The sequence below is a fragment of the Gadus morhua genome, chromosome 10 (assembly GCF_902167405.1).
Source record: "Gadus morhua chromosome 10, gadMor3.0, whole genome shotgun sequence".
Classification (NCBI taxonomy): domain Eukaryota; kingdom Metazoa; phylum Chordata; class Actinopteri; order Gadiformes; family Gadidae; genus Gadus; species Gadus morhua.
In genome coordinates, this window is record NC_044057.1 from 20,925,416 (window position 1) to 20,938,904 (window position 13,489).

The following is a 13,489-nucleotide window of genomic DNA, read 5'->3' on the forward strand; positions in this document are numbered from 1 at the left end:
ACAAGGGGCACACACACACACACGCACACGCACACGCACACACACACACACAAACATAAATAGATATACTCATGAAAAAAAAAATCCTCCGAAATTATGTGCACCTTCTTGGAGGAACAACAATAATCCGTAACGACAAATGTATGACTTACGGCATATAACAGAAACTCAGAAACATATAATCCCAATCAATAACTTAAATTAGCTTGCAGCATTAACCATAAACTTTATTTCAATATTTTTTATAATTTTCATTAAAGTGCTATATCTCTTCGAAAATGTAGCACCAAATCAATGAAAGTATATTTTATTTAGTAGGTTTACCACCATTTTTAAATATACACATTACCGTTAATGTATTTTATCTATGTTACATAATAGGCCCACATTAATGCTGAATATATATATGTCAAAATTGCATATTTCATGGCCAAATTATATTTCAATTAATCAATATGGTTACACGAGCCCATTATATTACTGTAGCCTTTATTTGCCAACGGCTTATTCGAATTTGCAGGGTTATCAGCTGTTGGTCCGTTTATTACATGGTTGTAGGCTACTTTGACTGGTAACAGGAACTTAATTAAAATTTCCGATGTGAAAGCTGTGCAGTTTTAACCTTATTAATTGGCCAAGTACTGCTATTTCCCTGTCATATTTAAATTTCCCTCATGTTTAAAAGTTGGAATACTTTTTAACTGAACGAAATGAAAACGCATGATCGTGTTATTGATCAATTTGTTATTGTGACTGAGTGTAATCAACAAAAAAAGCAAAAATATTATAGTAATTGTAAATCCCTTTTTTTCTTGAAGCAAATGAATTATGTGCGAATAGGGACTCAAAAAGGCCCATTGTGATTGGTCTGTAAGACGATATAGTTAAAACAAATAGACAAGCAGTCATTTGCCCTGACGCGGAGCCCATGGACCTAATACAAAAAAAATCAAAATGTTTTGAAATACATTTTAAATGGAAAACAGGTATGGCCTTGATGCAGGCTAATTTAAATAATAAAATACCTATTTACAGCATTTTGCCAAAACAAAAACCCTACAAGGCTAAACCCTTCGTGGGGTTGCAGAGCACTCAGAATTGCTCTTGCTCAAAGGAGCGTCGGGCTCGTTCCCTTGACCGCGCGTTCTCACCGCAGACCGAGCGGGCGCACATCCCGGGCTCATCTATTATGAATGTTCATTTACACTTTGCTTTTCTCGTGGGATGAGCTTATCTCCGTGCGGGCTGATCCTCCAATAGGGGCCGAGGAACGCGCTAGCCTGGTGTGTCTAATCCATTTCCCTTTATCACCCCTTGTTTGACACAGACATAGACAATAACATTAAAAACATAGACAGACACGGGGACAGAGGGACGCACAGACAGACAGACAGACAGACAGACAGACAGACAGACAGACAGACAGACAGACAGACAGACACAGACAGACAGACACAGACAGACAGACAGACAGACAGACAGACAGACAGACAGACAGACAGACAGACAGACAGACAGACAGACAGACAGACAGACAGACAGGCAGGCGGGCAGGAAGACAGCCAGATAAGCAGACGCACTGACAGTTCACAAAGACAGGATGGAAAGACAGACAGACATAGACAGTCTACCAAAACGATAGGCTTTTAGGCTGATAAATATGAATTATGATGACAATAAAACGAAAATTGGACCAATGTTGTTGTTCATCTGACGGCCAAGAACAGGCCTAATCCTTATTTGGCTGTTCCTGTTTGTTAGAAATAAACTTCTTGTCAATCCCATAAACGGTGGGCATGTTGTGTTGCTCCAGTGTGGGTCCCAGAGACCGTCCCGTTTAAACACCGTGACACCGTCGTTTATTAACGACGTCGCGGACAAATGGGAATATCGATTTTCCTGTCTGGGAGCCAATGAGGTGTGTATTGCACGTGTCAAGGCTGAGAGAGGAACAAAGTTAACAACAGGGTGACCTAAGGGCCAAAAAGGCTACTTTATCGATAACCAAATCATCTTTAGTCCTAATATACTATTATGATGTATACTTTGTGATACGTGCGCCCATTGGCGCAAGAATACATGATAATGAGGCCTAATGGTTCACAAGTGTATATTGGATAGCTCTAATTTAATTATAGTGTCGGGCCTGTGTCTTCATACACGTTATTTAAAAACCGTAAACCCTGAGTAGAAATGTTAAAGGTGGAGGTCTGAGCGGGATTAGGGGGCCGGTGGAGGGCATGGCTCCGGAGTTTGACGGGACGCTGGAGGGGTCATGACACCGAGTGACAGGTCCCGCCCCGGGGCATAAGCTGTCTCAATAGCAGACTAAACCGTTGTTTTTCCCTATAGCTTCCAGCTCACACTGACTGGTGATAAGATGGAGGAGGAAGCGCCACTGAAGTCAAACGAAAGTATAAATATTATATTATCCCTATGTAAATTATAAAATGAGCGTTGAATATAGAGCCATGCCATATAGCTATACCAAACACGTATATATACATACATGTATATATATATATATATATATATATATATATATATATATATATATATATATATATATATATATATATATATATATAGGCCTATATATATATACATATATATAGATATAAATGTTTGTGCGTTTGTATAGGTTATGCCTTTAGAGTGCTCATTTGACAAATAATGCAATATATATATACACACAAACACAATATAAATATAAAAAAGAGGCCTATTGTATAAATAAATAAATCACATAATCCAGGACCTATAATCCAAAACGGTATAAGAGTGCAGCTCGGTGTAAGATTGAGAGCTAGTTGTGCACGGTGCAACAGTAGCAGGGCTGTGGAGGCGCTCCGCTCCGTCTGAATGGCCCCTTTATCCGGACGCGGAGCGGGGCTCGGCCTTTTATTCGCCTCGCTATGGAAACGCGCTCGGCGGCGGAAAAATGTTGAGCTGAATAAAGGAATCAACACAAGGATCGCTTCGAGAGAAGCATCTGTTACACTCAGAAACTTAGACTATCGAATGAACATACACAACCCCCCTCTCTATATTTTTAAATTCTGTTTAAGATGTGAAATAGTTTGCGTTATGGATAAAACCGGATCGAATAATGGATTTTTAATATTAGACCTTTAGCCCTGCGCATTCTCTAAAACAAAGAGGAAATAAAGTAACTGTTCCATTTTTCACATTCATTCTACGCCAAAGCAAACTCAAAACCGTAGGACTGTTTGGTTTGTTGGAAGGATATAAAACCGAACATTCATTCACCAACATTAATTTGGCATGGTTTTCGATAACTATTATTGAAATAGATAGGCAAAAAGCTAGTGCCATTATATTTCAAAGACAGTGCTTGAAAGTCTTAACTATGAAACACGATTAGGGAAAATCAAACATTGGGCATACATAAAAAGCAGAATAGTGCTATAGGACAAAAATACAGCGAGAATCAGTTAAAAAAACCAACTGGAGTTATTATTTTTAATAGGCTACTGACTATAAGCGACTGAACCAAAGCAACATAATCCTTCACGTTTAGTCTTTACATAGCACCGTTATAAAGCCAATTTTGTCTGTGAGCTAGTCTTCCGACCCTACAGGCCCTGTCCTTAGCCCCCCATCTGGGTTTGCTCACCTGCTCCAGTCCCCTCTCCTTCTCCACGCACATCCGAGCTGCTCGACCCGGCCACTGCCTCCCTCTCTTTAATGACTTTCTGGTGGCTGCAGCCGTCTTTTATTTCTGCTAAATATATGAAAATGTATGCAAATTTAAATCAAGCTTAACCTGGGAGCTGGGGCCATATATTTAATGGAATTTCAAACCAATAGGATGGGGAGACTTTAGTGGCAAATATAATTACGGAGCTATGGTTACTTCTCAAGTATGCAGAATGATCCTTTTTCCACCTATAGTAACATATTCTGTAGAGATAATTTTAAGAGCCTTCGGTTTGTGTTAAAAGGACTGAAATAAATGGAATGGAAATTATAGTGATTGGGATGACTTTCAATGAACATTATTTGCTGCAAATCGTGAAATAGTAAAATGGGGGATACAGGCGAAAATATTGCATTGTAAAGTCCCTGTAATGTAATGAAATAAATGAACACAAAGTCGTTCAATTGAACTAATACATTGCTTTTTTTTTTATAATAAACAACTATGCTAGAATAGAAAAAAACAAAAACACTATGTCTATCCTGAATAGTTTTTATCATTTTGGTTCTAAACACCGTAGGAAATAGAGGCTGTAAAGTTAATAATTAGCAGTGAGAATGGCTTTTGCTCTGATTGTATCCTTCTAAATTAAGTGCTGGCACGTCTCAGAAATGCCTTCGCGCCCTAATCTCCTCCTGCGCGCGCGCTCGAGGGTGACAGGAGCAGTAATAAGCTCGTGCGTAAATAAGTTGGAAACTTTAATTAATAAACAGGAACTGCGCCCCACGCGAACATACCCTCTGGACCACATTCCGACTCACTTCCGGTTCGACTGGCGTTAACCCTTTCTTATACCTCCGCACGGATCCACGTCAAGAGGCGGGGAGAGGTGTGTGTGTGTGTGTGTGTGTGTGTGTGTGTGTGTGTGTGTGTGTGTGTGTGTGTGTGTGTGTGTGTGTGTGTGTGTGTGTGTGTGTGTGTGTGTGTGTGTGTGTGTGTGTGTGTGTGTGTGTGTGTGTGTGTGTGGGAGGAATCTGGATACCTGCGGCGTCATTGGCTGAGTCGCGCGTGTTGATGCGCTGCAGTCGGCCTATGAGTGGCCCCCGCGCCTGTCACTCACCGAGCTGCTGCTGCTGGGGCTCTAGAGAGAGGGAGATGTCAGAGGCTGAGCCGCTCTCTCCTTTCAGTAGCACTAGTGGGGTTCAGCAGCCAGCATGGCCACAGCTGCCTCCAGCCCCTACACCCTGCTCAGTTCCAGCCCCATGATCCACCCCGACAGCCAGGCCATGCAGCCGGCCAGTCCCTACAGGAGCCACCCCAAGCTCATGCAGAGCGACTACCTGCAGAGCGTCCAGAGCAACGGCCATTCCCTGGGGCACCAGTGGGCGAGCAGCCTGTCGGAGGGCAGCCCCTGGTCGGCCTCCATGGAGCAACAGGACATCAAACCCGGCCGGGAGGACCTTCAGCTCGGCATCATCCATCACCGCTCGCAGCACGTAGCGCACCACTCGCCCCATCACAACAACCATGCCAACCATCCGGGTGTCTGGGGCACTCAGGTGTCCCACAACTCCTCCATCAACAGTGGGCAGCAGCTCAACCTCTACTCCCAGACGGGCTTCACGGTCAACGGCATGCTGGAGCACGGCGGCCTCACACCTCCGTCTAATCAGCAGGGCCAGGGCATGCACCCCGGCCTCAGGGACACGCTCAGCCCCGATCACAGCGACCTCGGCGGGCACCACTGCCACGACCACTCCGACGAAGAGACGCCCACTTCGGACGAACTGGAGCACTTTGCCAAACAGTTCAAACAGCGGAGAATTAAGCTGGGCTTTACGCAGGCCGACGTGGGTCTGGCACTGGGCACTCTGTACGGCAACGTTTTTTCCCAGACCACCATCTGCAGGTTCGAGGCTCTGCAGCTGAGCTTTAAAAACATGTGCAAGTTAAAGCCGCTGCTGAACAAGTGGCTGGAGGAGGCGGACTCGTCGACGGGCAGCCCCAGCAGTATAGACAAGATAGCAGCTCAGGGCAGGAAGAGGAAGAAGAGGACGTCCATCGAAGTCAGCGTGAAGGGGGTTTTGGAGACGCACTTTCTGAAATGTCCCAAGCCCTCCGCGCAGGAGATTACCTCGCTCGCGGACTCGCTGCAGCTGGAGAAGGAGGTGGTGCGCGTGTGGTTCTGCAACCGACGGCAGAAGGAGAAGCGCATGACGCCACCAGGAGAGCCTCCGATGCACGAGGGACCGTATTCTCACGGCGGCGGGAGCGCGGGAGACGCTTCGTCGTGCCATGATCTCTGACCGAGGCACCGGGAGTAAATCCCCCCTGCAAACTATCTATCGAGCGAGCGCGCGGTGCAGGGCACACGGTGCCCCCCCCCCACCCCCCCGTGCCTGTCCCGTAAAGACTCGCGATGATCCCAGCACTGAAACACAACAATAACAGCCTTCGCCATTTAGATTTGTCATGGAGGGGGGGAAGGGGGGCGGGGTGGTGGGATGGGGGAGACATTATAATCGCGGCATATCAAACGTCATATTATAAATCACTATTGGAGCCAGTCAATTGCCAGAATTATTTTCTACATCAAGGATATAAATACAAAATGTGCCTAATAACCTGCCAGCGCCTTGGTTTATCTCACTATTTCGCATCAGCTCAATAATAATTTTGTCGTGACTGATGTTTTTTTTGGTTCTGTTGGGGTTCTGAGTTTCATGGACAAGTTGTCAGCGACCGTCATTCATTTATTTCTCTGATTATTCCTTCGAGAGATCAATGGACTGAGGATAGAAAATAACAGAGGATCACTTTTGTTTCATTGATTTTCTGCTCTTGTGTTTTGAAGACACGGAGGTGGTTTTGAGTTTGACTTCACAATCCGTTGTAGCCCTGTGTATCCAAGGGCTGTCCACCGTTTGTTTGTCCACATATTTACATTTATTAGTTTGTAACATTTCTGTAACATTTCATCGTTTATTTTATTATTTAAAATATAAATAACCGTCTTGCCACTTGCAACAAGCAGGCTATCCAAAAATCTAGCACTTGGGGGATATTATCCAATTCATAATCCTATTACATATAGCCAGTGAAACATTAACGGTTTCCCTATTTATTGATTCCTTTATTCACTCATCCTGGACCATATAAACTGTGGACTCTGAAACAGAGCTGGGAATACAGAAGGACGACAACGCTATACCTGCCTATCATTCTGTTGGACGTTCAGTAGGCCTATACAAATTTTATAATCTTAAATACACCTGTTATTGGTTTATTTCATAAGTATTTTTTTTCGAATATTGTACAGTTTTGTATATTACCCTTTTGAAGTTATTAATTTAAACAATGCTGTTAGTTCTACATGCTCTTAATTAGCAATGTAAAAACAATATTTTCAGTAAGATTTGACTGTTTCGGCGCTTTTATTCCAAATTTCGATGACAGGTCAAGCAATTATTTATTTTCAGTATAAAGCTTGTATTATGTTTTGAAATAATCTATGTATGTTGTAATAAACAACCTCTTGCTACAATTGCTCGTTTTCTTAAGAAAATTCCAATAAGGTTTACATTTAGTTTTCCATATATGCCTAAATAACGCAGTCTAAGTTTAAGGGGTCATGTCAGGGACTAATTTGTAAACATATGATAATGACGGAATACAAATGTGCATAATACAAAAGTAAATTGTGCCAATATGAATTAGGAACATTTCAATAATCAAACCGTGAATAATACAAATGTAAATGATACGAATTTAAATAATTTATGTGTAAATAGTGTAAGAAAAACAATCAAATAATTTCATACATAAACTTAAAATATAATATCACTAATAATGTAATTAGGAAATTATCAATATTATGTAATTTTTATCATGGTGAATATCTTAGTATGAATGGCGTTTAGTTAATCAAGTTATTATTGTTATTATTATGGTTATCATTATTAATTGTAGTGGTACAAGTAGTATTAATATTAATAATGATCCTATTAATAGAAGTATGAGTAGTATTTTTTGTATCATTCAAGCTTACTTATTTTTTATTATTATGCTTAACATTACTACAACTACAACTGCTACTATTATAATACCACTTCAACTAATACTTCCACTCCTACCTATGACTACTACTAGTACTACTACTACTACTACTACTACTACTACTACTACGACTAGCCTACTACTAACACTACTAATACCAGGCCCACTACCACTAACACTATCACTACTACTACTTCTACTATATATATAACATTATTATCAATAATGCTATCAAATCAAATATTGTTATTGTAAACAAAATATTTAGTCAAATCAGTTCCACAATCTTGTTGAACTGATCTAAATAACATTAATCATTGCATTGAATCTCCTTCCCCAAAAAGTAATTTCCACCTTAACAAATGTTCATTTGTTCTGATCCAAGCTTTTTTTAACACCACAACCTTCACACTATCTCAATGTCATGTGAGAGGGGACACTTAGTCCGGTTTTACAGTACGGTGTACTGTCCACTATATGCAACAGGACTCATCAAGCAGGACTGCAGACTGGTGCGTCTATGGATCACAGAAAATTGAGGAGCTTTCTCCTGCAGTTCCAGTGAAATGTTATTGTCCGGGCCCTCTGCCCTCCTCAATCAGACATGCGTGATTTATCGCCCGGGCTGCTGGGCCTGACAGCATAACACAATGACACACACACACACACACACACACACACACACACACACACACACACACACACACACACACACACACACACACACACACGCTCACTCACTCACACAGACACATACACATACCCAGACCCAGACCCAGACGCACACACATGTATACACACAGGCATGCACAAACACACACACGCACAATATATGCACATGCACACTCAGACACACACACACACACACACACATACACAATCAAAAGCTGACTATATAGCTGTGTATAATTGGGACGAATGGGTAGTGTTCTCAATAACTATGTTCATAAAAAAATCTTAATACCTCAATGTTATTTCCCATAATTTAAAAAATAATAATATATCTATTTAAATATATCTCCGAAATGCTACTTAAATGATTCAGAAATAGAGCTGAGGAGGGCAGGAGGGGGGGCAGTTGGGATGTGGGGGAGTTGGGGGGGGAGGGGTAGGAAGGGGAGGAAGGGGAGGAGGGGGAGGAGGGGGAGGAGGGGGCGCTAGGCCTTGAAATGCAGAACCTGACTGGAATACTAATGTGTCTGAATTTATGCATCTCCTCAGCCTGCTGCAGCCTGGGGATGGGGGTGGGCAGGGGAGGGAGAGGGGGAGAGAGAGAGAGAGAGAGAGAGAGAGAGAGAGAGAGAGAGAGAGAGAGAGAGAGAGAGTGCAAGAGAGAGAGGAGAGAGAGAGAGAGAGAGAGAGAGAGAGGGAGAGTGCAAGAGAGAGAGAGAGAGAGAGAGAGAGAGAGAGGAGAGAGAGAGGAGAGAGAGAGAGAGAGAGAGAGAGAGAGAGAGAGAGAGAGAGAGAGAGAGAGAGAGAGAGAGCGCAAGAGAGAGAACGAGACAAGGGTGCGAAGGGTGGAGGTGAAGGGCGGGCGGGGAGGGAAGTGAGGGAGAGGGGAGATGGAGGAGGCAGGGAGGGAGGGAGGGAGGGAGGGAGGGAGGGAGGGAGGGAGGGAGGGAGGGAGGGAGGGAGGGAGGGAGGGAGCGATGGCTTGTGCTGAAGAAGAGAAAAATAAAAAATAAAAACCCCATGGTTGATTGATTCCATCCATCTATTTGAGTTCAAAATAACGGTTGATTTATGAGAAATTACCCCCGCGAGATGAGGCGCCGCCCAGCCCAGGTCCAGAAGGAGCCCCACAGTGTCCTATAGTGGTCCCTTTAATGCCTCCCTGGATCTGCATGGAGCGCCGTTCCAACAAAACAGGTCATCCTACCCCTTTTATGACTCACTAGCTACCCCAAGGATGTTTATTCACAAACATGTGCTGTTAAATAAACCACCTAGCTTTAGTTTAGTTAGAAAATGATTCCTATGTGGCGAAGCGATTGTGGACCGACTCAACGGACAACCTGTTTTTGAATAATACAAAGAATCAGAAGATACGTTTCAACGGTTATATTTATAAATAGTGTGGTCCGTATTTGAATAGGTTGAGTAACACAGGCATATCAATTATTATAATTACCCTTAAAAGTTAACTAGTGAATCAGTCACTTGTCTGTTTTGGTAAAAGATAAACTTGAGATGGGATGTTTAAGCATTAGAGGACTTGGTGGGTTCACGTGGTTCATACTGGTGCTACTGGAGACTGTGGCTACACTGGTTTATGAGACGCAGCCCGAGGACTCTGTTAGCTGCTGTCCTTGATTGCTGTTACTGGTTAAATTGGCTGTTTGCACTCTTCTTTTGTTTATTTGCACATGTTGGTCGGTCGCAGACACTTACTGTCAAATCTTTAAATGTGTGCACCTCAACCACTTCTCGTTCCTGTTGGTCTTATCATAAGGGCACACGTGGGTGTGAGAGGGTGTGAAAGACCAGCATTGAGGATACAGACGGCCCCAGGAGTAGTAGTTTGACCTGGTTGGTTAAGTGGTGGTGGAGGCGGGAGAGAAACAGTTTTAGCACCACGGGGTAACTGGGTTGGTTGCTTTGGAGTTGCTCTATGAACTGTTCTGCTGTGGTGCAGTGTGAACCACTCACACCTTCTTCATAATGTGTCCACACTAGGACTGGTGTCTTTGGTTTTAGATCGAGTAGTGTTCAAATGGTTTAGATATGATTGCAACAGTCCAAAAATTGAAATTGTTAACATTATTATTGTTGTTGTATGTGGTCTTCTATTGATATTACGACTATTTGTGTTATTGGTAGCATTATTAGTATTATAAATGTTATCAGTTGTATAATAGTTGTCAGTAGTAACCAGGGACAGGGGCTTCAATTTTAGTCTAGAAACCTGTATGCATGGCATCTATTTTATATTTTATATGAATCAATGAAAAAATGAATTTGTCCCTGCACAATAAACCTCTAAACTAAAAAAACAACTAGTAGAAGTAGTATATTAATACTATTGGTATAATTATAATATATTTATATGTTTGGAATATATAAACAACTGATATCTTAACCAGATGATACAAACTAATAACCAATACTCTACTGTGGAAGCGGATCATCCCGCTGAGGAAAGCATTTGGTTTTAAAAAGAACAATCTTCAGAAAGAAACAGTCAGCGCTCTTACGGTGAAATGTTTGGAGAGAGCATGTGTGGCGGTCTGACGGCTATAAAAACACGGTAGAGCAGAAGGTGAATGAGAGGAGGGCGGTTCGTGCCCCACGTTTTTAATCTGAATTCTGTGTGCAGGATGGAGGACGAGGGTGAAGGGGAGGGATTACAGCCCTCCACCCGGGACGGCCCAACACAGAGGTGACAAAGAATAAACTGGTGCACCCCTCCCTCCAGGGACGGCCCACTGATGAGATGCATTAAAATCAGGCGCTCCCTCTGCCATATGCTGGTGCCCTTTATCAGCTGCACTTTATTGTCAAAGATGAACCATAAAAAAAATAGGAAATCTCCCTCTCTCTCTCTCCCTCTCTCCCTCCCACTCCCCCTCTCTCAACTTTTAAACAGAATGAGTGTCTCATTATGATACTTTTGACTTTCGTTTTTTTGCCCATACATATGAATAACATGACAACATGGCATCATCATTCTAGAAGTTCATGTAAATATGAGATATAATAGTCAATGTTTAATGTCCCATTGTTCCAACACAAACAATATGAAAAAACAACAATTGGAGCCAACTCTGTCCTCTGTCCTAGGCACGATTAAAGCATTCACGTCACCCTGTTACTCATGCACAGAGTTCTACCATTTCTGTAATAGTTATACTATTATTATCGTTATTACACTAAGATTTGGGTTGCCAGGTGTCATTTTACAACGAGGAACTTCAACAGTCTATCTGTTGTCATTTTCACTACAGACATAATGGAGGTATTATAAACAGGGGATGTTATGTAAAACAGATATACTCTATTATTTTAACACACACATAAATTACTGGCGGAATGAACACACACGCCGCAATTACGTTTTTAAATTACGCAAATAGATTCTCGAGATTCTCTTTTGTGAGTTAAACCCACACACAGGTGCGTGCACTCACACAGTCACACACACACACACACACACACACACACACACACACACACACACACACACACACACACACACACACACACACACAAAAAAACACACACACACACACACCCACGCACACAGATAAAAAAGCTTCAGTAATGTAGCATTGACTGCTGTGTCTTGCCGGCTACAGAGAACATTCATGTTGTTATTATGACCCGCATCTTTGCAGCAGCTATTTCTGCAACATAAGTTACATAATGTAATGGCGGCATAGAAATCATAGCAGGAATATAAACAGGAGTAACAGTAACAGGCATTTAAAAACAGAGAAAACATTCATGCCTATGCACATCCACACCAGCACATCAATGTCTAATATTGGATGTTATTGCAAGTGTTGGGCACAATATGATGTTGATCTAGCGACTTGCACCTAAATGTCTATACACACACACATACCTCTCTGCTAACTACATTTATTCATAAATAGAGACGGAAGCATAGCTTTAAATGTTGTTTGGATAGACAAGAATGTATGCCTACATGTAAAAATACACACTGAGTACCGCTGTGTATGTCTACAATGAAGAACAGGAGTGCATTTCAACATGTCATGAATATATTAAAAGGATTCTTTAAGAACGTACAGATCTACTTTGATTCATATTATCTTGTATATTTTGAGGCATTTGGAAACGTTAGTAAGCCCACCGGCATGTCTGCTATAAGAGAATGTGGGAAAGTTGAGACAGACCTGAAAGTAAGAGAGGAGCATAGCTGTGGCTAACGTTGCTATACTGTCGCTGATGCAGCAACGTTGGAGGTCACAACACGCCACAGATTCAATTCTGAGTGATGTGTGAGCATCGGACAGGGAGGAGCGGTGGGGGGGGGGGGGGGGGGGGGGGGGGGAGAGTTGGTCGGTCGGTGCGGAATGGGAAATAAGATTAATCACGTAACCCAAAATCAATTTCACGTTCTCACAGCCCACCCCTCTGAAGAGCTGAGGGCTGTCCAGCCAGCTTCAGTGAGCTGCTATGGATCAGGAGGGGGACCCAGCTAAAGAAACAAGCCGCCTCTATACTGGGGTACGGTGGGCCATGGGAGTCCTCACGGCTTACAGGAACCTAACATTGGACCGCTTCAAATCAGTGGAATTCTGGAGGACAGACTGACCTACAACTTCAATTTATTAAGAGTGGAATTGAACTTCATGAGGTCCACGTCAATAAGAGCAGAATTCCCCAGTGGCTTCTGGCTTCCTCGATTCAAGTTTACAATGGAAAAAAAAGCAGAATCAATATTTGGTTTAAAATTCTCAGAGGTTTACATCCAGGGGGAAGATAAAGAAAACCTCATATGTGTACTTTTCTTTTTCAAATTAAAATAGCTGAATGCGTTAATGGTGTAAGAAAGACACAGACTAGGCTAATTTAATAAGTTATAAAGGCAAATATTTGGGCATATATTTGGCGTCAGGATAATTGTCTATTTCCCATGACAAGGATATATGCCTAATACATTTTAAATGTGAAATATATAGCTTTGGGATTTTTTTTTTAACTATCCAAGCTGCATTTAACTTCTCAAAGCATTGTCATGTGTGATAGGAAAAAGCGAATATGCCTGTCTGATATACAAATTGGCCATCATATTATATTCTTCTT

General features: G+C 42.3%; 1 protein-coding gene across 1 annotated transcript; it reads left to right on the forward strand.

Annotated features, from left to right (window-relative positions):
• Positions 1-4,761: 4,761 nt before the first annotated feature.
• On the forward strand, positions 4,762-7,207 carry LOC115552725 (POU domain, class 3, transcription factor 4). The gene has a single exon (XM_030369032.1). The coding sequence runs from the start codon at positions 4,876-4,878 to the stop codon at positions 5,965-5,967; it is 1,092 nt and encodes a 363-aa protein (XP_030224892.1). The 5' UTR covers positions 4,762-4,875; the 3' UTR covers positions 5,968-7,207.
• Positions 7,208-13,489: the final 6,282 nt, after the last annotated feature.

Excerpts from the sequence above, each read along its gene's own strand:
- LOC115552725 (XM_030369032.1), top strand. The coding sequence starts at position 4,876 with ATGGCCACAGCTGCCTCCAGCCCCTACACCCTGCTCAGTTCCAGCCCC.